The 27478-nt window shown below is 34.7% G+C and overlaps 3 protein-coding genes across 26 annotated transcripts in view; 2 read left to right on the forward strand and 1 right to left on the reverse strand.

Annotated features, from left to right (window-relative positions):
- The window catches only part of Dnajc24 (DnaJ heat shock protein family (Hsp40) member C24), a 52088-nt gene extending 38256 nt beyond the window's left edge, over window positions 1-13832 (forward strand). The window contains exons 4-6 of one of the 4 annotated variants that reach the window (XR_012436259.1): window positions 3666-3734; window positions 7089-10289; window positions 13232-13832. Coding sequence is in view for 1 of the 4 variants with exons in the window: in XM_074043548.1 (XP_073899649.1) it covers window positions 3666-3734; window positions 7089-7219 (200 nt within the window). In the remaining 3 variants the exon portion in view is untranslated. Of the gene's footprint in view, window positions 1-3665; window positions 3735-7088 lie in introns of all 4 variants that reach the window. The other 3 variants (XR_012436258.1, XR_012436260.1, XM_074043548.1) reach the window with 3 other exon arrangements.
- Immp1l (inner mitochondrial membrane peptidase subunit 1) overlaps window positions 8479-27478 on the reverse strand; it is a 69322-nt gene continuing 50322 nt past the window's right edge. For all 21 annotated transcript variants that reach the window (XM_074043495.1, XM_074043526.1, XM_074043515.1 and 18 more), the window contains 2 exons: window positions 9416-9526; window positions 8479-8682 (listed from right to left, as the gene is read on the reverse strand). In XM_074043495.1, coding sequence (XP_073899596.1) covers window positions 8614-8682; window positions 9416-9526 — 180 coding nt within the window. In that variant the 3' untranslated portion in view covers window positions 8479-8613. The remainder of the gene's footprint in view (window positions 8683-9415; window positions 9527-27478) is intronic.
- LOC109687882 (small ubiquitin-related modifier 1-like) lies at window positions 17546-20547 on the forward strand. Its single transcript, XM_074043571.1, has one exon. It carries the CDS (start codon window positions 19062-19064, stop codon window positions 19434-19436), a length of 375 nt encoding a protein of 124 aa, XP_073899672.1. The 5' UTR covers window positions 17546-19061; the 3' UTR covers window positions 19437-20547.

Here is a 27478-nt window from a genome sequence, read left to right on the forward strand (position 1 = left end):
CTAAAGGTTGAAAGATTCTTTTTCAAGTAACCACATAAATTATTTGATTTTACATTATATTCCTCAGGAACCTCCCTTTAATTATAATGCAGTACTTTCTATATGTAAAAGTAAATTTGGAAGTATTTCTTGTTTCCTTACTTAGCTAAGCCTGTGAGTACAGGATAGGATGCGAACAGACTTTAATGTTTCTAGATATCCTAGAAAAAGTTGAATCCACTTACTTCTAAAGAATCAAATCATGTAGTGTCATAGGACTCAAGCTAGAGTTCAGCAAGTGCTCTTTCTTTACAAATGGCTGTGGGTTTTCTTTTTTTTAATAGTTATTAATATTTTGTAGCAAACATTCCAGATTTTAAATCTTGGATCTGATCCTTCAATTAAAGTCATTTTGTTTTCTCAACATTTTTAGTAGTATTATATTAACAGAACTTTGAGATAGAATTTCCATTTCTAGATACCAGTTAAGATGTTTTATTGCAATGAGCAAAAATATTTATAATAGGCAATACAAAAGAGAACTAACTTATCTCTTTTGAAGTTGCCATGCCTGATTAGTAGACAATTATCAAAGCTAATTACAGGGTTCCTATGAGTTACTTTAGAGGATAGGGAAGAATTAAGCTTTTTAAATTATAACCACAATGGTGGACAAGCAGAGCTCATTGTTTAAAAAGAAAAAAAAAACATTGATTTGTTTGTGCTCCATTATAATTGTAGTGGGGGTTGGGGTAGTGGTGTGGAATTTGCTACTGCTCTATCTTTGGACACCTGCCTCTCAACAAAGGATCTTGTCACCCCCCACCGCCCACATTTAGAGTCACCTTTATTTGTATGTTCCCGGCCTGCTCATTATACAGTTCTCCAGGGATCCAATTTTCTTCTGAGTTAATCACCCCCAGTCTTTTTTCAGAAGTTGTTAGATTACCGTCCTTTCAAAGAAAACACTTTCTTTAACTTTTCTTTTCTTGTTCCTATTTTTAAAATGTAGCCATTAGAGTCACAAACACCACCTTTAAAACTTTCCTTGTTTAAGTATAACATACATACAGAGAAGTACAGAAATCTAAGTGTATAGCTTGATAGGTTTTCACAGTGAGCACACCCATTTAACCAGAAGGCCCCTTGTGACTTCTTCCTGGCAACACTCATTCCTCCATCCCCCAACACCATGGGGAAGTTTTGCCTGTTATTTTTTCATATAATGGGGAATTGTACCGCACATTCTCTTTTATGTCAGATACTGATTCTTAAAAACCAGGATCTTCACAGAAACTTGTCCTGTGTGCACCTGGTACTGAATAATCAGGTCAATATACAGATGTGTAGAAAGCCACCGAAATAGAATATTTTAATATATTCCTTGTGACTGACCTTTGGTAAGGTAATAACCATTTTTGTGTTCTATTTTCTCTTTTGCCATGAGATGGTCTATGCTAATCTTTTAACCAAGAATAGGTGCTAAAGTTCCTATGCATAAAGAAGAAAAGATAATAATAAAAATGTAAAAGCCACTGTTTTGAGTGGGTGGAATAATAGAAAGGATTGCACATGAAGTAGTAACTAGGTGAGAATAACAATACTTTCCAGTAGAGAAGCAGAACAATAGGAACCTGACTTGCTTGGCAGTTATATTTGCAAGTTATTTCTCTTTTATCATTTTTAAATAAAAATGGTATAAGGGGTATATAAGTGAGTTGTCATTTATATAGTTAAAAAAGTATTCAAGATAGATTTGATTGAGAAAGCTGATTTGTCATTACCTGTGCCTTGTCTGCTTTGCTTTGATTTCAAAATTACTTAAGATATCTATAAGATGTCCTGCAATATCAGCAACTTGGTTGTAAATTAATGACACTTATTTTTTCTCTAAAGGAGCTCTTCTGTCAAATACCCTCATTCCTCAAATCTTAGAGTGTTTAATTTTTCTATTACAGAAAACCATGTTGGTCCTTCTAGTAGGAAAATAAAATGTTCCTCCCCCACCCTTGAGACTTTGATAGCAAAGTGTACTTTGTATAGAATGTAGAAATTAAGTTGTGTTCAGAAATTTCTTAGCATACTGATACATTCTATATAAGCTGTTCAGTGTGCACACAGGGATAGAGGAACTAACTGGACCACTAGCAAAGTCTGTGTCTTTGGATTTTAGAGACAGTTTAATAGATTGTTGGTACCCAGTAAATATGAAGTGGTATAATATTTGACATACTTTAATGGAAATCTATGGCTAGCTCAAAATATTGTATAATCTTTTCATCTATTTGAAATTGTGTAACTCACCAATAAATTTTGAACAGGCAGTTATTAAATATAATTAAATTGTAGGCATTCACACAACCGAACAAAGGGAAGTATTCTCAGCAAGTGAACAAGAGACTAGTGAGACAGCTAAAGAAAATTTCATGGGAGTTGGGGGCTGGATTTCAGTAGTCTTTTTTTAAGCATTGACTTCTAGAAGAATACAAGCATACAAGAAATGTAACATGCCTTTAAAAACAAAGACAGGTGCTTCCTATCTGTACTTGATTTCTTTGTCCCAGCATACGGTTGTTTTAAGAAGAGAAGCAAGCATACTTTTACTACATAGACAATACTCTTAACTATATTTATGTTGATTCCAGGCTCCCTTGGACCTTCCATCTGCAGTGAAAAATTGGCCAGCAAGGGAACATCAACGCAATAAAGTCATGTTGTGGGAATATAAGTTAGTTATTTGGTTGCAATCAGATGACTAACATTCCCTTAAATTTGGGTAGAGCTTTACTCTTTAAAGCACTTTTAACCTGATTTCATTTGATTTAAAGAATACTTGTTAGGCAGCTTGAGCTGCCATAACAATATGACATAGACTGGATGGCCTAAACAAAATTTATTTCTCACATTTCTAGAGGCTGGGTAGTATAAGATCAAGGTGTTGGCCAGGTTAGTAATAAGGATGAGCTTTCTCACTTGCAGACAGCCTCCCTTTGCTGTGTCCTCACATGACTTTTCCTCCATACATGGGTGGATGTGGAAAAAAGGTCTCTCTCTCCCCCTGTTCTTATAAAAGCCACTAATACTATTGCATTAGGACCCCAAGCTTATGACCTCTTTTAACCTTATTTACCTCCTGAAAACTTTATCTTCACATAGTCACATTGGGGTTAGGGCTGCAACATATAAATTTTTGGAGGACATCCATGTAGTCCATAGTAAATAAGGAAGTAAATAAGGAAGAGATAAAACTCCTATCATAAAGATGAAACAAGTGATATCTAAAGTTAGAAAGCTAATAAAATATTATAATTAAGTTCAAAATAGTTGCCTTTACCCAGGTCTAAAATGCCTTCTTAGCTACAGATAAAATTTATCTGACAAAAAGTTTTAGTGTCATAAAGTAGAGGTTATTAGTTGATGAAAGAAATCATCAAATTGACTTCATGCTTTTGCCACATTGCATAGTTGAGGAAAATGGGATAGACTTTAACTGCTAATGTTTATAACAAGCAGTATGTTCTAGACTTTTAGTTAGCTGAAGTCAAGTAGCCTTAACACTGTTGTCAAAAGTAGTAAGCAAAATTTAAAATGATAGGTAAATAAGAAATGTAATAACCAACTGGCGATGCCTTTTCAGCATTCTTCATAGTAAAAATATCAAAATTATCTCATTTTGTATTTTACAGCTGATGAACTAAGAAATATGGGACCAGTAGATGCTCAAGTATATCTTGAAGAAATGACTTGGAACCAAGGTTGGATTTTTTTTCTTTTGTTCTTTTTTTGTCTTATGTACAGTGAAGAGAAATACTAGAAATTATTATATAAAGGAAAAAAAGAAACCTTATAGAATATTTGGAAATCTTAATTTAAGAATAGCTTGGCGCTCTCTCTGTGTTTATGTGGTCTGTTTTTAATTCTATATTTATTTGATTTGTTTATTTTGGTGCTACTGCTGTTTGAACTCAGGGCCCTATGCTTGCTAGGCAGGCAATCTACCACTTGAGCCATGCCCCAGGCCTTTTTTTTGAGGGGGGTAGTACTGGGACTTGAGCTCAGGGTCTTTACCTTGAGCTAATCCACTACCCCTATGTTTGTGAAGGGTTTTTTGAGATAGGGTCTAGCAAACTTTTTGCCCAGGCTGGCTTCGAATTGTGATCCTCCTGATCTCCACCTCTTGAGTAGCTAGGATTATAGGTGTGCCACCAGCACCCGGCTCTTCTTTTTTATTTTTTTTGTGGTACTGGAGTTTGAACTCAGGGCCTACACCTTGAGCCACTCCATCAGCCCCCTCCCCCCGTTTTTTTGTGATGGGTTTTTTTCCGGACAGGGTCTTGTGAACTGTTTTCCTGGGCTGACTTCAAACCATGATCTTCCTGATCTCTAACTTCTGAGTAGCTAGGATTACAGGAGTGAGCCACTGGCATCTGGCTCTTACTTGATATTTATTTTTCAGATAAGGTCTTCAATTTATGCCCAGGCCATCCTTGACTGTGATCCTCCTCCTTATGCTTCCTGTGTAGCTGAGAATTTTGTTTACTAATAATTCCTAATAGTGTAAATGTAGTAAAACTGGTTTTTGTAATTTTTCTTCTTTCATTTACCTTTGAAAAGTTTTATTATTAATATAACTTTAAGTATTTATAGTTTAAATTAAAAATAATTGTTGAAGCATCTATTCAGTCAATAAATACATGGACTTTCTGGTAGTGAAAATGCCAGCATGTTGAAGGAAATGTATAACATGAAATCATCAATGATTGTCAAAAGTGTGTAATTGTTCCTGGGAGTCCCTGAAGTAAACCTCACAGTGAAGAGACAGAATAATCCCAACTACAGCTAGCAAAGCCATACTAAACAAAACAGGTAATTTTAAAAGTACAGAATATCTTTGCTGTTTATTTAAGGGTTTTTACCATTGTAAAGATGGAAATAATCCTTATCTTCCTGAGAGAAAATACTGAACAACAGCTGCATGAAGCCAGTATTCTTACAGAATACTTAAAAAATAATTATGCAAGTGTTGAACTACAATTTTTTATTGGAGTGGGAAAGAGTAGCCTTAGCATACTCTGAAATAAAAAGTGTGATCAATTGAGCAAGTAAAAAGTTGTTTAGATTCCTTCAGGATCCTTTTCACAATGCCCTTGGATGATGAAGATCCAGGAAAGGAGAAAAGGTGGCAAAACCCCACATGGTAGACATAGCCAAGTTGTCAGATGCTTGACCAAAAATCAGTATGAAATGTTGAATTTTATTGTGCTTAAAAGGCATACCTGGAACTGCTGAGAGGTTGACACTACCTTTTGCCTTACTTATTTTATGACTTGGCCATTTTGTTGGCCTATTTTCATTATATTTAAGATGATTTCTATGAGATTATCACTTTAAGAGCATTATGTAATAAATTTCCACAAGTAGTGAATTTTTAGTAAGCATTAACATTTGAAATTGTCTATGACAAAACTCCACAGTAACCCATGGTATCCTCTGTGCCATTTACCTACCACATGTCACCTGAAATTTTTTCTCAGTGTTCATTGAGGTGGTAAAAAACAAGAAGGGGAGAGTGAGCTTAAGAAAATCAATGGTTAGAATATATGCATTTCAGACAAGTTAATAATGAAGCAACTCACTTTGAAAACATGGTCAAGTACATAATATATTGGATTAAGCAGAAGAGATGTTTGTGCTTCTGAATTCAAGAATGAATTTTTTTCTTTATGGAGAAATAAAAAAACATTGTGGTAAACAATAAAAGAGGATTAAGTGATAAAAGAAACTTGAAGTTGCCTTACTTAATTGCTAATTTTTCCAAGACTAAACTCAACAAAGAGCAACCACAAGGTAGTTGAATCTCCATCTCTCTTTCTGTGCATATAATGAAATCTAAATGTTAATCAACCTTGACAACTGATTGAAGGTATTTGATTGTGGGAAATTATGAATCTTTTGTGACTTCCTTTATCTCTAACAAAAATTATGGCAGTAAAATACATACTATAATTGGAATAAAATTATTCCAATTTGATAAAAATTGCTTCCCAGTAAAATAGAAGACCAGAAGAATCAGAGATTCTTTCAGCCCAAGGACGCTAACATTTAAACTTGCAGGAAAATGACAGACTTAAAATTTCTACCATTACAAGGCTAAATGTTAACCCTACTGTTGGAAATGTAGGCCCAAAATGACCACCTGGAGAGGAGTGATCTGGCCAAGAGATTCTTGAGAGAGAGAGAGAGAGAGAGAGAGAGAGAGAGATGCTTAAATGCCCATCAGTGAGACTCAGCATGATCTGATTGGTTAGGATCTTATGGTTCATGCTGATTGGAGGTTGGGGCAGAAGGAGGATTCAGGCTAGACTTGAGGCAGGACCATGACCCTGGGAAACGGAAGCTTAAGGGTGCAGTAAGAACCGAAACCTATCGGCGCCATTATTGCCAAGACTTACTGCCTCCTTTGAGCATCTTACATCAATTATTTTCCTACTGGTTCATATATCATTTGTAAACACCAAGCAAATATACATACAATACCTCACAGCAAAAAAACCTCATGTGGTATTGTGCTTCTGTATTTGAGTCAGGATTCTTGAAATCATGTGATCCAGAACAGAAGGTATATAGATACTTAGCTTGATAAACAGTTGAGGTAGCATTTTCCTCTGGAAGGTACACTCTAGGGAAAATACCATGCTTCTGAAGAGTGAGATAGGTATTGCTGTTTTTCTTTTTGCTTCGCTGTAATATTTTAGACAAATACATTGCTGTGAAGAATGTAAAGTTTACATGAGTCTTAAGAAAACAGAAAACTTTTAACAATTTCATAGGTTACTTCTGAGCATCCCCTTTCCCCATCAGAATCTTTGGGTTATTGATTTTTAAACTTCAGTCCATCTCTTCCACAGCTAAGGATTCTTTAGCAGATCATTTTTAGAAACACTGCCCCTATGCAAGAAATTTTTTTCTAGTTCTCTTTTAAACACATTTTTATCTTTTCTGAGCTTTTCTTTTGTTTTTCAATTCCTGTGGAATGAACTGCATTTTGAAGGGTATTAACAAAGTAGTTGTTGGTAAGCATTTGAAGCACTATTTTGTTTTCTTTGCAGATGATCAATCTTTCTCTCTGAGTTGCCGATGTGGTGGAAAATACACCATCTCCAAGGATGAAGCCGAAGATGTTAATCTGATTGCTTGTGATACATGTTCACTAATTATAGAACTCCTTCATTGTTGCTAAAATGTTTTAGTTCACTACTTGGAATCCTGTCATTGCATATTCGGACATGATGAGAAAAGACCACTCAAGCTTCAAGGAAATGGATTCTAAGAAAATACAAGATCATCAAGCAAAGGCCACTTCAGATTAATAGAAAATTGCTGTTTATTTGTACACGTTGCCACAAAAAAGACTTGAATTATAAATTCTATTTTGTGTTTTCCCATCTGAGGACTTTTGTTTCTTCTTGGTACAAAATAAGAATTTTCTTTTTCTTAACATCACCATGTCTTTTTTATTAAGTAAAAGTATTATGTTCCTTTGCAGTTATTAAGTTTCTGATCTAGCAGATGATGGTTTTAGCTATAGGCCTATTGTATACATATCTCAAATTCTAGAGACACTAGAATTAGTTAGAATTTTTGTGAACAATATGTAAGCCCAGTTTTCCCATAAAAAATGCTGGATATAGATATCCATGAAGTTATCTCAAAGTCAGTAAAGGTGAAGTGGCATCTATGGAAAGATAGGTAAGCTTTGGAGACAGAAAATTGTGAACACAGCCATCTTCACCTTTAAATGTAACTTAGGAAATGGAAGCTTTAAAAAATAATTTGGGACATGCCTTTCCTTATTATGATAGTGTTTTAATTACCTATGTTTATGAATATGGAATCACTCTTTTCATTGCTGCTATGAAATGGACCTTTATTAGGAATTATTACTGACTACACAGATCGTAGATGTAATAGTCATATTTTTTATGTATTTAATATCAGAATGCATTTAAAGACTCTGAGGATACTTTGTGGAATCACTGAAGATTTTTTACTTAACTTCAAATGAGTGGGCCAAGCATGTAAGTGAGCAGCTCTTCATTAGGCCGCTCTCCTCGTGTTGTCACATTGGATTTGTAAATGAAAAGAGTTACTACTCTGACTTCTAAATATGGCTGAAGTATGTGGCACATTCAAGAACATCAGATTATGTTCATTGTACCTACAAAACCAAAATACAAGTGAGGTAGTCATCCATCCCCCTCCAGAAAAAACATTTGTATATCATAAAATTTATATGTAAAACTTATTTTGGATTATTTATTTTTGAGACAGGTTCTCATCATATAACATAGGCTAGCCAGGAACTATGTAGCCCAGGCTGGCCTCCCACGTGCTGGAATTGCAGGCTTGAATTACATTCTTATCCAAATATTCTTAACTAATACAACTTGCATAGCATGTTGCTTATTCTTGACAGTGGCAATTAAAAGTAACTAGAACTGAATAGCAGATAGTTTATTGATAAATACATGGTTCCAAATGCAGTAATAAATTCACCTGAACAGGATGTGAAGTGAATTCAAGTAAAGTAAATTCACTTCACTTGAACAGTCAAGTCAAAATAATAAATGCTTGCTAATCATCAGAAAATCTGTGGCCATTCGGGCTGTCAGGTAGAAATCCAAATTCACTCAGAGGCCAAATCTGTAAAATCAAAATATATAAGTTTGAAAACAATTAAAGTGATATCATATTCCTTTTTCTATTCATCCTTTTTTCTCCATGCTAGATAATTAAATGTGTTCTCCTTACTCATCAGTCAAGAACAAAATTTGCTGTATTACAATAAGACTTAAAAAAAACTTGTGTTGTATTTAAACACTACAGTTTGGAACATTCAAACATTATTTAAGAAACTATATGTGTAGTGTATGAATATAAGCATTTTCTTTTACTAGCCTCAAGTAAGAGTTAACTATAAACTTTCAACCTTAAGTGTTTAAGTTTTAAATACTTGAATATGACATTTGTTTAAGAACAGAGACTCAGGTAAATTATCCATTCGCCTTAAGTATTCATATATTTTCCTTACAACTTGTGATAAAAAGGAGAAGCCACAGCTAGGCATGGTAGTGCATACCTACAATCCCAGGATTGAGAATTCAAGGCCAGCCTGGGCTCCAGAGTTTCTTAGGCTATAGCTAATGTAGTTTAAATTTTATTATTATTAAGAAGTCATCCTCAATTTCGTACCTTTATGAAAGCAACACAGAGAAGGGGGATAATGTTTTGCATAGAGCTACTAAGTAAAAACAACTTGTTCATTAAAATGTAGTCACTACAACAGTTAAGTCAACTGTTCAAAGTTCATTTTGAGAGAAACTTTTTTTTTTCTGGCTCAGAGAATAAAGCTTACATGTGAAGCAGAATACTGTACCTTAAAGAAGATTCGTCCTCTTATTAGTCCATATGGAATAGGTCCATAGTACCTGGAATCTGTAGAATTCTGTAGGTTATCACCTTCTAGCCAAACATGACCCATTGGCACCTAGAATTGTGAAGAAAAGGAACCCCTATAAAGACATAAAACCTAATTTGGATTCTGTCATTCTAAAGCATGTCTTTTAAAGGCTGAGCCTGGTACCACACACTGTAATCCCACTACATAGTAAGACCTTGTCTCAAAAAACAAAACAAACAAAATCCAAATATGCCATTTGGAGGTAGGGAGAACTGTCCTAACATTTTCTTTTAAGAACTACCTAAAATTCTAAGACTGGCATTTTTGCTTTCAATAAAATAAAATTTACTGTCAAAGGTCTCAACTTTCAAAAAGATCTTTTAATCCTATAGTTCCCAAATATTAATTTGTTACACAAGCCCCAAACTAAGGTTATAAGAAATCACAACAGTGTGACAGGGTCATTAATATCTTCAAAAGAGGTCATTAGGACACTGATGATAATGTGTCTCCCTGTCTCAGTAACAGCATAAACAGGGCAGCCGCTCACTCAGCACCATCCTGGGGCCAGTACCAAGACCAGACCTATTAGAGTGCTCATGATGAACCAAATGGTAATTGATTGTGACATCAATTACAAATAATCTCATCATTTTATTGGAGTGGACCTGTCAGAATTCTAATTAAGATCTCTGTTCTACTTTGTACAGGCCATATCTTCAGTGCATTATATTTTGATAATGACCATCAGGAACCAGAAGGACCTATTATAAAATCATCAGTTGAAAATTAATGATGGTGATCTACTAAATGAAAAGACCCTCTCTCCACATGTCCTGTGTAATAGCTGGTAAATAAGTTTAAATTTTTCACTCTATGACAATCATATTTAGAACAAAATGCATTGCTTTAAAAAATGTCTTCAGCATGAGAGATTTGCTTACTGATATCTGGATCATATAAATTTAAAAATTACTCTTTGGCACAGTCTTTAAAATTGCTCTTTTAAAGTTTTGATTATATAGTTTTTGTTAACCAAAAAAGTTGAATTATTGGCCAACCCAAATAATCTACTGGGAAGGAATTTAGTTTGACTGTAGTCAACAAAATTCAATAGGAGAGACTGCTTGACTGTAGTCAACAAAATTCAGTAGGAGAGACTGCAGTTTTTTATTTCATTTTTCAGAAGAGATTATAATTCTGAAATGTCTTGCATCATGTAGAAATATTTTCCGAAAACCCTCTTTGCATTTGGATCCACTTAAATGTCTATTTTGTAGGAAAAGAATGTAAGTTTGCTAAAAGAAAATCAATATAACACTATTTATTTTTATTAATGAAACCAATGATAGGTCTTCAGGCCAACAGCCAGGCTGTTTCCTATTCATGTAATAAAATGGACAGTGCAGTGAAACACAAGACTGCTCAAGTAGAAAAACGAGTGTCTCAGGTCATACAAAAATGAACAAGACAGTGGACTTGAAAAGCAGTGTGTAATTAACAAATTCTGAAGTGTTACTTTTATAAGGTGAAGATCTTGTTTTAAGTTTTCAGTTTCCAAAATACCTTTGTTCCTAAGTTCTAAAAATAGGTAATATGTATGACTTAGTAAGGGATACCAGAAAAAGCAAAAGCAAAACATTCTACAGACTAATAAGGCAACATACTTACAATATAGGGAGATCTCTGTCCATCACACTGAGCATAAGCCAAGACCCATGGTTTATACATTGCATCTCTCCATCAGGTTTCCCCTAAACTTGCCTGCCTAGATACCAGATTCTCTGTTTAGAACTTTCACCATATAAAGTCAGCTTTGCTGGGGTCCTGTTTTGTGACATCTTTTTATGTGCCTAGCTGTTGTGTAACTCTACTATTTTATGATATAATGAGCCAGCAGACAGTAATGTCATGTTTTTTGGGGGCAAGTTTTACTTTTATTATCATTGTTACTAGATTTTTACCAATCTGATTATAAAAAAATGGTACCTTTGTGTTTTTGCTTTTGTTTTAGTTTGAGTGAGGCTGAATGAATATCTTGTGTTTAAAAGCCTACATATATGGTCTGTTTTCTGTAATCTCTCCATGTCTTGCCATCATTAGGTCGGTTAGTCTCCTTCATTTCATAGAAGCTCTTTAAATATTATGGAAATTTGCACTTTGAGATAAGAATGGCAAACATTTATTCCCAGTTTTTCACCTACCAATTTTTGCTTTTCATGATTTCTCGATTTTGAGTCATAGTTAGGCTTTCATACTCTCTTTTTTCTTTTTTTAAACATTTAACTATTCTTTTGGAATATATCCTTACAAATGGTATAGGTTCGAATCTTTTAAATTTTTGTCAATATATGGGGTGGGGTAGCTCAGTGGAAGTGTTCTTGCCTAGCATACATGTAGGCACTGTCTTTGGTCTCCAGCAGCACACACACACAAAAAATTGTTAATGTAATTGATACTTCAGTTCTTTAATGGTATTTTTCCCTGCTTTTATTAATCGTGTGGCAGAACAAACTCTCTGCGTTCGTTTTCTGATTATATTTCATCACACATGAATAGTCTACCTGCTTTGGCAAACAGCAGTCTTCAAGATCTTAATAATTTTCTTATCAAACTGAAAATGTTCTTTACATGATATAGACAGGTTTGAAACACTTGTTGCAAATATTTTTCACAGCCTAGTTTTTTGAAGATTAGGCCAAATAAGAAAACAACACATTTATTTTGTTTTGAGGCTCTGTATAAATACAAGGAAAACTTAGGGACTTTTTTAGCTTTTCTTTTTCTAACCTGTATACTACTTCTTTTTCCTTTTCCTTTTTAAAAATAATTTTAATTCTGTACAGAACTTCAACCACAGTTGTTATTGAAGTATTTGTTGGTGATAAACACCTGTAAGAGAAATTCTTTTAAAGCACAATGCTTTTGTGGCAGTTTACTTTTTTTTTTAATTAACAAGATACTGAGTGTGGTTCCTTTCTTAGGGCGCCTTCTTAGGATTTACCATGAGAAGTAAATTCTGAGCAGCTACCTTTTATTCAGAAAAGAAATTAACAAAATACAATGATGGAAGTATCTTAGTGGTAATAAAATTAACAAATATAGAAAGGAATCTTCTAAAAGAAACCCAGAACCTATCTCACTAGGAGCCTCTGGAGGAATATGACCACGGCCTTCTATATCTAGTCCTTGATTGCAAAGGGTAAAACAAAAGAGAGGAATAGTAAAGAAAACCAGTACCCACATGTGGAGTTTTGTGTAATTTCACTTGATCTTTCAAATAACCAGTTAAATACTGTTATGGATGTCCCATGGAAGAAGATATAGGTGCAAATACATGCCATGCTAGCTCCTCCTTACCTGAAACATGCATCGTTTATAGTAAAGGATAGTCTCTACAGCTCAGACCTAATATTTCACATCAAGCATACAAATCAGAAGCAAACTTCTCTTAGAAATGAGAAAACCTCTGACTGGATCTCTGAAAGTCAGTCACCCTTGCAGACCTACATCTGTCACTGAGTTTACTAGTAAAAAATTCATCATGTTTGAAATTATTCTACTGTAGAAGTATATGACTTTTTGGTATGGGGAAAAATGGTGTATACTTTATTTCATTTTAAAAAGCAATTTCAAAGAGGTATATTTTTATATATAGTAAAAGTTTAGGATTCATTTTAAGTGCTGAAAATATTTAAGTTTCAAAAAATATATAGACCCATGTAACCACAACAATAATGAGCACACAAAATACTTCTATCATTTCTGAGCTGGTCATGCTTCTAATTCCAGCTATCAGGAAGATCACAGTTCAAGACCAGCCCAGGTAAAACATTCACAAGATCCCATTTCAACCTATAGCCTGGTGTGATAACACACTTATCGTCCCAGCTAATGAGAAGCAGTGTTTTCAGACTGGGCAGAAAACATAAGACCCTACCCCCTTGCCACCCACCCCCCCAAAAAAAATCTAAAGCAAAAAGGTCTGAGGGGTGTGGCTCAAGTGGTGGAGCCCCTGCCTAGCAAGCATAAGACCCTGTGTTCTACTCACAGTCTGACAAAGAAAAAAAGCTGCCTACTGTTCCTCTGTAGTTAACTTCTGACCTCAATACCTGGGTCTACATAGCCACTTTCTGTTACTAGAGTCTAGTTTTGAATGTTCTTAATTTCATTAAATGGAATTGCAAAATACTTATTTTGTGTCTGGATTCTTTCACTAATAAATATTTTATACCTAATCTATGTTTTATGTATCAATCATTTGTTCCTTTTTTACTGGTATATAGTGTTCTGCTGTAAACCACAATGTTTATCCATGAACCTATTCACGAATATTTGGTGATTTGCAGATTGGAGCTATGATAAATAAAGCACTGTGGGCATTCATACACAAGTCTGTTTCTTTGCAGTAAATCCATAAGGGGATGGAGTGGCTGAGTGGCTCAGGTGATAGAGCACCTGCAGTAGCAAGTGTGAAGCTCTGAGTTCAAACCTGTGTACTGAAGAAAGGGAAACAATATACTTAAAAATACCTACAAGTATAATTTCTGGGTTGTCATTAAATGTGTTTTTAACCTTAAAGGAAGCTACCAAAGTTTTCCAAAGTTATACTATTTTATACTTCCAACAGCAGGGTATGGTTGTGTCTGTTGCACTTGGTATTAATTTTTTTTTTTTTAGTTAACACAGTATTTGAGGAACTTAAAAACAAAAACAAGCTGGGGATGTGGCTCAGTGGTAGAGCACTTGCCTAGTATGTCTGAAGTCCTGGGTTTGATCCCAAGCACTACAAAAAGAAAAAAAAGAAATTAAGCCATGTGTTTCTTGTGTATTCATCCACTTTTAGCATGCTAGTGTTCTTTGCTGTTGTAAGTTTGTATTTCCATGTCCTAGCTTTGTCCTTCAGTTTGAGAACGTCTTTTAACAAGTCCTATAGTATTAACTACTAACAACTTTTAGGCTTTCTTAAAAGTTCTCTCAAGTTTTTGCTTAAAAATATCTTTATTTCCCCATTTTTGAAAGACATTTTGCTATGTGTAGAGTCTCAATTGAGTGTATTCCTTCCCCTCCCCAACATTTCACTGTCTTCTAATTCTCTTTATGATGAGAGGTCAGCAAAAATTCTTTGTTCTCACATTGCGCTTCATGAGTCTTTTCTCTATTTGTTTTCTATTTATCAGCAGCTCTTTGCAATTTGATTATGATTTTCCTCAAATTTATTTTATCTGAACTTCTTGGGTGTCTGGTTTACAGTTTTGACCAAATTTTGGGGGAAAAAAATATAGATTGCCTTCTTTTTCACTCATTATCCTGGAACATCTATACCATGTATGTTAGTCTGTTTAATACTGTCCTATAGATTACTAAACCTATTCAGTTTTTCCTAGACATTTTCCTTCAATTTGTATGTTTTTTATTGCTATGTCTTCAAAATCACTGACCTTTTCTTTTGCAGTTTCTACTGCTGTAAAGACCATCTAATACATTTTCAAACTATAGAAACGGTATTTGGTTCTTTGTTACATTTACAGTTTCTTTGTTGTGTTCACTTTTCCCCCTAGATCTTTGAAAATATTTTAAAATGGTATTTTAGAGTGCTTATCCATTAATTCTATCATCTCTGTCATACTGGGCCTATTTAACTGATTTACTTTTTTTTGGCAGTACTGGGGTTTTGAACTTGGGGCCTTGTGCTTGCAAAGCAGGCACTCTACCATTGAGCCATGCCCCCAACCTATTTTGCTCTGGTTATTTTTGATATAAGATCTTGCATTTATGCCTAAGCCAGCCTTATCCACAATACTCCTATTTATACTTCTTGAGTAGCTAGGATGACAGGCATGTGCCACCATGCACTGCTTTTTTTATTGGTTGAGATAGGGTCTCCCTAACTGTTTGCAGCAGATGGGCTTGATCCATGATCCTCCTGGTCTCTGAATTCTGAGTAGTTAAGATAACGGGTAATCAGCTGCTTCACCCAGCTAGTTGATTTATTTCTTATTATGGGTTGCATTTTCCTGCTTTGCATAGCTAGTAATTTGTGATTTATCTAGCTATTCATTTGTTGACTGGATTTTACTGCCTGTCCTTGGAGAGTATTAAATCTGGAATGGGGTGTTTGGTTTGGTACAGATCAGTTTATTCCTTTCAAACCTTGTTTTCAGGTTGTTAGGTTGAGTCAAAGAGCACAAATCCTGCCGGTGTTCCTAGTTTTGTTTTGCAGTACTGGGTCTTGAACTCAGGACCTACACCTTGATCCACTCCACCAGCCCTTTACTGTAAAGGGTTTTTTCGAGATAGGGTCTCATGAACTATTTGCCCAGGCCAGCTTTGAACCATGAGCCTCCTGAACTCTGCCTCCTGAGTAGCTAGGATTATAGGAGTGAACCACTGGCACCTGACTAGTTGTTTTTTGTTTGGTTGGGACTGGAGTTTGAACTCAGGGCCTTGTGCTTGCAAAACAGGAGCTCTACCACTTGAACCACATCTCCAGTCTGTTTTGCTCTGGTTATTTTGGAGATAGATAGGGTCTTGTGAACTATTTGCCTGGGCTGGCCTTGAACTGGGAGCCTCCCAAGTAGGTAGGATTACAGACCACTTAGTGCCCAGGTCTAGTTAAAGCAGGAGGGCAAGTCCATTACCGGCTACTCCATCATTGCCAGAAGCAGCTAAAGCCTTTTAAAGCATACTTGATAACAACATAAAGAGAATCATTTTGGTGAGAACTAAAAGTTTTGATGTAAGGTGTGCTTTGCCATCTGTACCTTGCATCTCCTTCAGTGACATATCATTGATGATTTTATTTACAAATTTCCTGTCAAGATCTCTAGAAAAGGCTTGCCAAACCGAGTATGCAACCATGAACTGGTAAGAAGTTCATATGGAAATATCTGCATCTCAGAATTGGCAACTTAGTGCAAATATTCTTCACTAGGTAAGGCTAAATGAAATACATTTCTTTTACATAAAAATACACAGATGATTGAAACACAAAACAAACTGAAAGATTTCTGAAAGTCAATTTAAATAAGCTGTAGAACAATATATAAATGTAAAACAACTTGCTCAAATATTTTTAAATCTACATATTTATAATACAATGTATATTATTTAGATAAAGTGTTTACACACAAAAATACTTTAACTTTTTTCAGTGATACTTTTTAAAATGTTTATTTGTTTATTTAGAGGCAGGTTTCTCCTTATGTAGCCCAGGCTGGCCTTGAAACCATGATCTTCCTTCCTGCCTCAGCCTCTCCAGTGCTAGGATAAGAGGTATGCACCACCATGCTTGGCCTGATGGTTGTATCTTTTAAAAAGGAACACTGTCTATTACAATAAAAACTAGAAAGGGCTTTGTTGAATTAAAAAATGTTTTTCTTCTTTTTTTTTTGGTCTCTAGTACTGTAAAAAGAGAGGTAACTTCCAATCCATACAGAGGCTCTGCCTCTTTGAATAATACAAGCAAATGTTACCAGTACTGTAACCCCTCCCCCGCCCCGCCCATCTCTAAATGACTATAATAGTAGTCTAGCAGAGAGATCTCATTTACACATAAAGTTCAGTGCAGCTTTGGTTTAGGTCTGAAACACAAAACCTGACTTTTCTCATATGGAATAGGCAGGGAAGATAACAAAAATTTCCTTTCTAGCTCAAAACAATTATTGTCTGTTAGATTAACCTACTGGTTATCACATAAAAATGCCAATTCTAATGCTGCCAAAAAAAAAAAAATTCAAGGCCAATAGGAAAAGGGGACCAGGAACTAGAGAAAAGGTGAGATAAAAAAGAATTAACTTAGAAGGTAACACACACGCACAGGAAATTAATGTGAGTCAACTCCCTGTATAGCTATCCTTATCTCAACCAGCAAAAACCCTTGTTCCTTCCTATTATGGCTTATACTCTCTCTACAACAAAATTAGAGATAAGGGCAAAATAGTTTCTGCTGGGTATTGAGGGGGTGGGGGGAGAGGGAGGGGCAGAGTGGGTGGTAAGGGAGGGGGTGGGGGCAAGGGGGAGAAATGACCCAAGCCTTGTATGCACATATGAATAATAAAAGAAAAAAAAGAAAAAAAAATTGAACCAGATGAAAGAAAAAGGATTCTATGTCAATACTATATATAATAAAGTATGAACAGTATAGGAGTGTAGATAAAATGTATTTTAAAAGCTGTGATAACTTTACAACTATGGCAGAAAAACACGCCAATAAATACATAATTAAATGTCTCACAAATTCCTAATTCCATTTCTTTTTTGATGTTGCTTCTCATAATCACAACCTTCAATAATTTTTTTTATAATATTATAAATCTGTCAAGCTATCTAACTTGAGAGCAAAAATTTTAAAGCACTGAAAGAACCTTTAAATCACTCTTGCTTTGCATTTCTACGTCAGAAGTTTACTTCCTGAGCCATGATAAAACCTGATCTCAGAGCTGGACAAAAGAATCCAGCCTCTAGTTCTTAGCTATACTTACTGATGTCTAGTTAAGTACCTCCTTTTCAGTGCAAGCAACAAAATGTAATTGCCTCATGGCCTGCGGGTGTCCATTTAACAAAAGAGGCTTTGTGAGGGAACCCACAGGTGTTACCTTTCTGGATTCAAGTGAAATCTGATAAAGATTCCACAACATCAAATAACACATTTAGTAAACTGTAATCAAATTCATGATTAGGCAAGGACCATCTAATTAAGAAAATGTTCTAAGAAGTAAGATATTTGTATGTTTAAACCTTCAAAAGTTTCAAAAAAATTCCTAAGAAATGATTTTTTAAATTAACCTTTTATTTGCCACATACTTCACAGTTTACAACAAGCAAAGTAGGTGTGCACTAGCCCTATCACTCCCACTTCTTCCAAAATGACAGCAAAGAAAAGGAAAAATAGTCATTAAAGAACCCAACAAAAATCATAAAGGCAAGAAGAGAAACTTTTCAGAACTATTTTCTTTTTACATTTTCTGTAATGCATAGGAAAAAGAGCCATACACATTATATGAAAGTATTCAGATAAAGCCATTTTGTTTCTTTTTAGCAAAAGAAAATGGGAGTGATTTATCAATGACACTTTAGTCTTAAAAGTATTTCATTTTTTACACATATTAAAGATGTCATTTTATGTCTAAAGGAATAATCAGTAAAATACAAAATGGATCATTTCCTTGCCTGAGGAAAAAGCCCATCTGGTGAATGTGCATGCATAAAATGTCATTTTATTCTAAAAATTCTTAGCCATATAATTGGTTTTTATGTTATTGTCTTCAAAATAGGCAGTGTCAAGCCAAATTTCTATATCTCTCTGTGGCTAATGCATACAATGATGACATATACTTAAAATGCAGCCATAGTAAGATCCTACTAGAGAGGATATTTGGAAATGAAATAACTATTAACAATATTATTCTAAAAGGACTTCACAAAACCCAGATAACAGATAACTCAGATAACAGCAAAATTAGAAAGACCATCAGTAAATAATTGTTGGCATAGCTGGAAGTCCCTGCAGCCTCAGTATTGGTGTTGTGCTGTGGGGAAGGGAGGCTGTAAACCCTGGAGCCAGGTTCTACCTGCCTGAGGCTGCTGCTGTGTGGATACCCCTGGTGAAGCCACCCTTACTATGTCCGACCAGGAGGCAAAACCTTCAACTGAGGGTGTGGGGTATAAGAAGGAAGGAGAGTATATTAAACTCAAAGTCACTGGACAGGATACCAGTGAGATACACTTGAAAGTGAAAATGACAACACATCTCAAGAAACTCAAGGAATCATACTGTCAAAGACAGGGAGGTCCAATGAATTCACTCAGGTTTCTCTTTGAAGATCAGAAATTTGCTGATAATCATACTCCAAAAGAACTGAGAATGGAGGAAGAAGATGTGATGGAAGTTTATCAGGAACAAATGGGGGTCATTCGACAGATTTTTTTTCTTTTCCCTCAATCCTTTTTTATTTTTAAAAATAGTTCTTTTGTAATGTGTTCAAAACATGATTGAATACTTGCACTCCATCTTTTTTAAATATCTGGTAATTTGAATTCTAGTGCTCATTATTCATTATCATTTGTTGTCATTGTGCTGATTTTTGGTGATAAATCCTCAGCCCCTTTATATTACCCTCTTCTTTAAAAAATTACACGTGTGCACAGACAGGCCATTTTTTTCAGTGCTGTGCATTTTCAGGTTTGTGGTGATAAGATCAACCAATGCGATTGTTCAAAATGATTTATTAATTGGCCCTGAAGTTCTAGCATGTGAATGCTTCACTCCTGGACTATGACTTTCAGTGGGAGATGGAAGTTTTTTCATAGAACTGAACTGTGGGGAAATGACCTTTCCTTAACTTGAAGCTACTTTTAAAGTCTGAGGGTCTGGACCAAAAGAAGAGGAATATCAGGTTTGCCTTCACTGAAGAGAAAACCATACGATTAAAAAATCTTGTCTGGAGAACCCAGAAAAGTTCTAATTTTCATTACCAGTTAATACAGTTATTCACACAGAAGTGTATCAGACAGAACACTGCTCCTTTTGGTTTTATTTGTACTTTTTGACCTGGGACATGGGTTTTAAATGGATATTGTACCAGCTTCATTAAAATAAACAATATTTGTAAAAAATGTAAAAAAAATTGTTTACCCTTCTCATAACACTAGTAAAAGCTACAAACAAAAAATATGTGTAAAAAAGAAAAATTAAATCTCTGTGGCAGTAAATTAGGAGAGTTTTCTAGAACACAAAGCCAAGAAAACATTAATCTTTTTTAAAAAATGGGAGTGTCTCAAGTGCCAGTTATGTGTATCTTATAAAGCAAACCCGAAGAATGATTCTGCTAATACTCTATTTTATTGATGTTCTCTTTGCCGTAACTTCTTGCCCACATTCTGTTTACCTGAGCTAATTAAGGCAATAGACTATTTGAAGTCCTGATAGAAATGCTTCCAAATGCTAGATGTAAGATAAAATGATTATATTTATAAGGACCAGGCACTGAGTAATTACTAACTGATTATTTCAGTTTTATTTTCAGCATTATTTTTATGCTATCCTACTTCTTTTTCTCTCTACTTAAATTCTGCCTTATTACTATTCAATCCATGTCATTTCTGTTGTTGCCCTTCTCTTCAAAATGGTGCTACCTCAGCAAGTCACCCCAAGAAGAACACACGTTTCAGTAGGCTAGCCCTACAGAACAAGAGAATAATTGGAAGTATGCTTTTACGAGCAGGTTCTCCCTGCTGAGTAGGTTTAGAGCTTATTCTAAGACTCTATGCGCTTATTCTCATAGTATTCAAAGTTGAGCTCCATATCTCCCTAAATACTATCATCACCCAGTCAGAACAGTAATCTCTGATGGGTTGCTTAGAGTTAAAATACAGTTTTTTTTAGTGGTTAAAAATACAGTCCACAAAATAACAGTCATGGGTTCAAAATGTAGCTCTGCAACATATTAGTTCAGTCCCTTGTTCTAGTTACTTAAACATTATCTAACAACTGAAACTAATCATTACCTTAGAGACTACTTTAAGAACCAAATTAAGTATAACAGATGGCTTCTGGCTTCTCTCAGGCACTCAATAAGGGCAAGTAGCTAGCAGTTGCTTGAGCTGCTGGTATGAATGATACCTGTTTTCCTAGTTCTCTGAAAAGTGAATTGTGCTTTGCAATTTTACTTTATGTTTTCAGTTACTTTCTTTTACACTGTACTCAATCCTATAACTCTGGTGCTAGCCAAGTCTTTAAACTGAATCTGGTAGGGCTAGAGGTGTGGCTCAAGTGGTAAGAGCACCTGTCTAGCAAGTATGAGGCCCTAAATTCAAACTCAAGCATCACCAAAAATAAAAGATAGATGGATAGATAAATTGATTCTGGTATAATTTAAAATGTGCATTAATTTTAATAAGTTTCATATTATTATTATAACCAACTCAATGAAATTCAGTTTTTAAGATCAGACCACCCAAGGTAGATAATAAAGACTAACATTTTAATTTTTTTAATAGGCATCTTTGTCAAGCAATGTTTCTCAAGTTTTGAATGCTTAGATCCTTTCTTACGAAGTATTCATTCCTTCCGAACCATTTACTAACTAATCAGGAGGCGGACTGAGGAGAAGAGTGTTGGGATTAAATATATAGGTCTTCCCCTCTAAGCCATCTTAATACTAATGGCTCACTCTTAAAACAACAAATCGTTTTACCCTCTGAATTTTTAAAAATTATCTTTGGAAATACAATATTGACTGCTGTGCTTGGGATTAGTATTTAAAAGAAGCATTTTAGGTTCAATCCCCAGAATTGCAAATCAATCCATTAATAAGCATTTGGTAATCTCATTCTGTTACTATTTCTGAACTTTTTATTTTAATGCAGACTGATCTACACTAGTGTTCTCATATTATAGAAAATGAGCTTAACCTAATATAACACAGGGTATTTCAGAGTTAGTAGATATAGTGGTAAGTGTTAAAATAATGAGTTTCTTGTGCTCTCAGAAAGACAAGTCTAAACAGTGAGTAAATCAGATGCATACTGCATAAAATATGTACTGATGCTTCCACTTGAAATTTAATTCTTGGCACTTCACATAATTCTCAAAGTCCAAACTCACCTCCATACAAATTTATTGCTACAGATGAATCTCTGTAGCTCTTTTCAGTTTCCTATTGCCCCTGTGCATAACTGCCTCATATTCAGATTGGCCAGAAGCATAAGGAAACATATTGAAAGCTGTGGACTGAAAAGAAGAGGGGAGAAAGGATAAGGGAGAGTAACAGAGGGGGTTAATCTGATTAAAGTACAACGTATTTTGGGGTGAAACATGGTGAAATCCCTTTGAATAAGGACTATACTCTTGAAAAATGAAAGACTGGGATGTGAAAACATCCTGTTAGGAAGTATTTACAGTGGGAAGAGAGAGGATAAATGGAGAGGGGAAATGAGGGGGAATAAGGCTGAAGTACTTTATATACTTGTATGAAAATGGAATAATGACACTTGTTGAAATTATTTTAAGTAGCCGTGAGGGGGATGAGAGAGAACAATGGAGGGGATGAATCTAACCAAGGTACATTGTAAGCATATAAGGAAATGTGACAATGAAACCCCCCTGGACAACAAAGATATGCTAAAATGTTTTTTAAAATGCTAAAAAAAAGTTTTTTTTTTAAAAAAAAGATTGGCCAGAAAACAGATTTCTTTTAATTTTCACTCAACTTAAAATATCTCAATAAATTTTCTAGTTCCTTGCATTTCTCTCTCTCTTGTTTTCAAAGATTTGTTTACTTCTTTTTTTTCCCTTTATTGTTGTGCTGGGTGGGGGATACACTGTGGCATTTACAGTTCTTACAGTATATCAAATATACTTGAATTCATCCCCTTCTACCATTATCCTTTACCTCTCCCCAATTCCTGAAATACTTAACAGGTATCATTTTTGCATTTACATACATGTGTACACATTTTTTGCACCCTATTCACCTTCTTAGCCCCTTTCCCCTGTCATCTCCCCCCAACTCTGCTGCCAGGCCCCTGGGCAGGACCTGCCCTATCTCTTGTTCTCCAATTTTGTAGAAGGAAAAAGAGAAAAGATAAAAAGAAAAACATGACATTTTAGCTTGTCTGAGATAAGTGTAGCTACACAAGGAGTTTCCTTGTGATACTTCCATATACATATGTATAGAAAACAAATTTTCTGAAGTGCTGTTAGAAATGGAAGGTCACCAGGAGAAAAGAGTCCATACTCCAAAACATTGAATAATTAAAATTAAATATATAGGTCTTTTTGTACTTGATGTCACTGATGCATTTTTTAAAAGGCATTGTTCCACACTTTTCTTTGACAGATTCTTCCACTTGTTTTTTATTCATCAAAACACAACTCTAATGTTCTAGACCATACATATTAATTAGAATGCAATCTAGCCTTATGAGTAAAATTGCAAGGCAGATGATATACAGATGACATTTTTTTTTTAACATGACTGATACAAAGAGAATAAATAAAGGTCTTTAAAAGCCAATACTGATGTCCTAGGGCTGAGATCATCAAAACATTGTTTTGATTGAGGTACCATGAAAGGAAGATATCAAGGAAGAAATAACAAAACATTCAGATGCCATTTTAGGAAAACACTGGGTTTTTTGCCATGTGCTGAAATAATTTAAAGGCCTTTGTATTAATTTAAAATACAACCTATCTTAGACTTAGATTCCTAAACTTGTACAAAACTGAATGTATCTTGTCTCCAGTTCCCAAACACTCCTCTCCACATCCCTATTATTTATTTATTTTTAACAACCTACCCCTACTGTTAAAGCTAGTAACTTGGGTGTCATTTATAAGCTCTTCCAGTTTTTCTTTCTTCCAGCATCCAATCTTATCTAGATATGTCTTTAATCATGCTGTAATCTTTGTACTTCTTTCCATTCTCAAAGTTATTATCTCAGTTATGGTTCATTCACAGCCTTTCACCTGGACTCCCTGCCTCTAAGAGCTTCTACTCCAAACCATCCTCTATTAGTCTACATTAATGCCAGAGTGATCTTTCAAAAATTCAATCTCATCATACTATTTCCCTGCTTGAGACATAAAAGGTACTGTGTTTACCTTTTCATTGTTATCCCTACCCACTCCTCCTACTACCTGATCCATACACAGGAATTTACTTTGGGTAATTCCCCACAGTACCTTCTTCTAGCCCTTAAGAAAATATACTGCTTGCTTTGGTAAACTCTGTATATTCTCTGAAACTTCAATCTCAGGTTTACCTCCCTTTGCTAAAATATTCCTCTCTATTCCAACCTGGAAAAACATCCTTTTATCATACCTCCATGTGAATAATTCTATGACGCCATACTGTAATTCTTTATTCCTCCAACTTGATTAAAGCTCCTAAAACAGTAGCCGCTAGTCATACATATGTCTATTTAAATTTAAAAATTGTATTAAAAACTGGGAACTCACTTCCTCAATCACACTAGCCACATTTCATAAGGCTTAATTGCAACATATGCTTAGTGGCTACCAGGCTGTGCAGTGCAGACACAGAATATTTCCATTCTTTCAGAAAGTTCTATTGGACATTGCTGAGGGCCAGGACTTGATCCACCCTCAGCTAACAGGGCACTGACCTCAAGTAAGTGCTTAGTAATTGTCTTGGAATTAATGAATGCTTGCATAAATTAAAGAAAAGGAAAGTTGAGAGGTTAAGATCTGGCAAATTTGGCCTACAACTATAGCCTCCTGAAGGCCATTTAAGTATTCTCTTTCATTCCACCTTTTGTCTCCTCTTGCAAATCTCTTAAGGAAGATGCCTGAATCTAGGTTTGGTCCTTACCAGTTATGTCCCCAGACCTACCTTGATTTTGTTTAAATAAGAAAAGTCAGGTCAAATTTCAATTCTCTTCACATGATACAAAGCTTCTCTAATACTTACTATTTTAGAGATTCATAAACATAATGTACAGAAAGCAGATAATCCTGTTATATCTTTAAATTAATTACTTCCCTATAGTTGTAAGTATTTTCTTGAATTGTATATAGTCTTCTTTCGCTGTTGGCTTTGCATGTGTTTTTGCTGAAGGTGCAAGCACTAGTTGTACCATGTGATTCACATGCTCTTTTAAAGTAATTACAAAAATTCTAACACAGGAGGAGAATTCTCTCTAGCTTGGCAGTATGGTGACTTGTAATGCCAAAAATTTCTTGCTGATTTAGCATGTACAACTGTTTCAGAACATGTGTAATTCTTTTTATAAGTTATTCTTTTCCATTCTTATTTTAAGTAAAGAAAATTTGGTATAGTGTTTGGTACTTTTACAGGCTAAGATTAAGTGGGTCACACACAGAAAACCAAAATTAACTTATCATATTTTAATCATCCAAATGGTAACACAAGAATTTCATTTAGTTGCTTATTCCAAAACATTTGAACATATTCCACCTAATTAATAGTTTCTTCAACAGACCTAGTAAAGAGGACTGTACAAGATCAGGAAGCCAAATGACACCTGGAATGTATTCTCTTTGATAGCAACTGAGTTTGGAATCTGATCAGATGCTCATCTGAACAGCAGTATTCAGTCTTTCATTTTTCCCAATTACCTCTGGACAATCTAAAAGTAAGGTCTCAGATAACTTGCAGATTAAAAATACTTCCATTTTACTGAATCATATTCTGCCTCTCAGATTTATACCAATATTACTGGCTTTCTAAGTTTGATTGTTAAAATACTTTCAGGTGAGCAACATACATTAATTTCAAGACAACTGGCTACTATGTAAGTACAAATGTTGATGTTCATATATACATACACATAATTTTAAACACATTAAAATAAAACATATTACTACCAAATAAAATTCTATAAGCCACATATTAAACTAAGTTCATATTATTGAAAATGTTCAAAGACCACATCAAAAAATATTTGAGGGGCCTAAAAGATGATTCTTTAATGCTAACTTCTGAATGAAAACAACTCAGACTAGTAACAATAAGTCAAATTTATCTTCAGAATTGTGTTAGCCATAGGATGAAAAAGTCACGTCATCGCCGCAGTGAACCTTCACTTTAGCAAAAGAGTAAACATATTTCCTCCACATTAGCTGCAATCAAGGCATTAGCAGGCTGCTATGATTGATTATCCTGGGAGCCGTTGCTGAGGAATGGATGTGTAGCACAGGTTTTTATCACTATAGTCTGCAAAAAGCAAGTCCCTTATTTAGCTATCCTAGTTGTAATAAGTGACATTATTAGGTACTTCTTCTATTTAAATGACATAAGGACTTAGTGTATCAGCAGCTTATTATAAACAAGCCCTTTCAATGTGATGATTTCTCTTCCTACACAGAAGTGCTTTTTCTGACTATGATACAAGTGGTAATAGAAGACCAGATGGTTATGACTTTGAGCTAAGGTAAATGATACTTAACCAAACAGAAAACAGCATTAGGATATTCAGGGATTTGAACTATATCCTAAATACACAGTACACATTAAAGGACTATTAGTATTAACTATAAAAAGTGACCATTTTCAATGCTGTCTAATTAGTGAGATTGTTTTTCAGGTTGTCAATTTGTTTTATTTAAATATTTCTAATGTACTAAAAAAACAACTTTATTATGGCCATACTGTTGCATTTCCAAGTTCTAACAACTCAGTATATCCTGAGAACATTTAGTTATTTTTGAAATGTTAAATTGTCTCTGTTTCTTTCAACAATAATAATGATGTTATTAATCTACCCTAAAATTTACAAATGTAAAAATACCATATTCCTTATCTACCCTATCGTCACTCTACCTCAGTAGACTGCTTATTTGGTAACTATTTTACCTTTTGTGTGTAACACTGGAATCTGTGGTATCAAGGACAACCAAAAATCTTTGCCTTTTTGATAGCTTTAGATTAAATCTGAAACATAATTTTTCTAATATTTTCCTTTAATAATAGCAAAAGATCCCCGTACTATAATCTCAGCAATATAACAAAATCCCCATAATCATGTACAAGGTAGCTGCTATGGTTGACAAACTGAAATCTGATAATGTTTTATATGAAAGAATTAAAAAACGATTCTTAATTTTATAATAACCACTGGAAAACAGAAGTTTGACTTACATGTGGTTTGTGAACTTGTCATTTAACAACTCTACCATCATTAATCTGTCAATCAATAAAGGACCAAAAGAACAAAATACCTGCATAGTAGTTAAGTAAGTCCAGAAAGCACATGCTTTTGTACTGAAATGTAGCAAAACATTAATACCACCCAACCAAATGAGTAGGCACTAAATGTTGCAAGGGTAACTTAGCTGCCTTCATAGTAATTCACCATAATATTTCTATAGCACCAAACCTTCCCTCAAAATGAGACCAAGGTAAGTCCAGCATACTTCAATTCCACTATCTCTTTAAAAGTGGTTTAGACCAAGTTCAGTATTCCAAAGTGATAAGGATAATTTTAGTTTGCCTAGTGAATGGCCTGAAAAACATTATGCAGTCCAAACAGGGAAACATTTAATTAGTACTTTGC

The sequence above is a fragment of the Castor canadensis genome, chromosome 1 (assembly GCF_047511655.1).
Source record: "Castor canadensis chromosome 1, mCasCan1.hap1v2, whole genome shotgun sequence".
Lineage (NCBI taxonomy): Eukaryota > Metazoa > Chordata > Mammalia > Rodentia > Castoridae > Castor > Castor canadensis.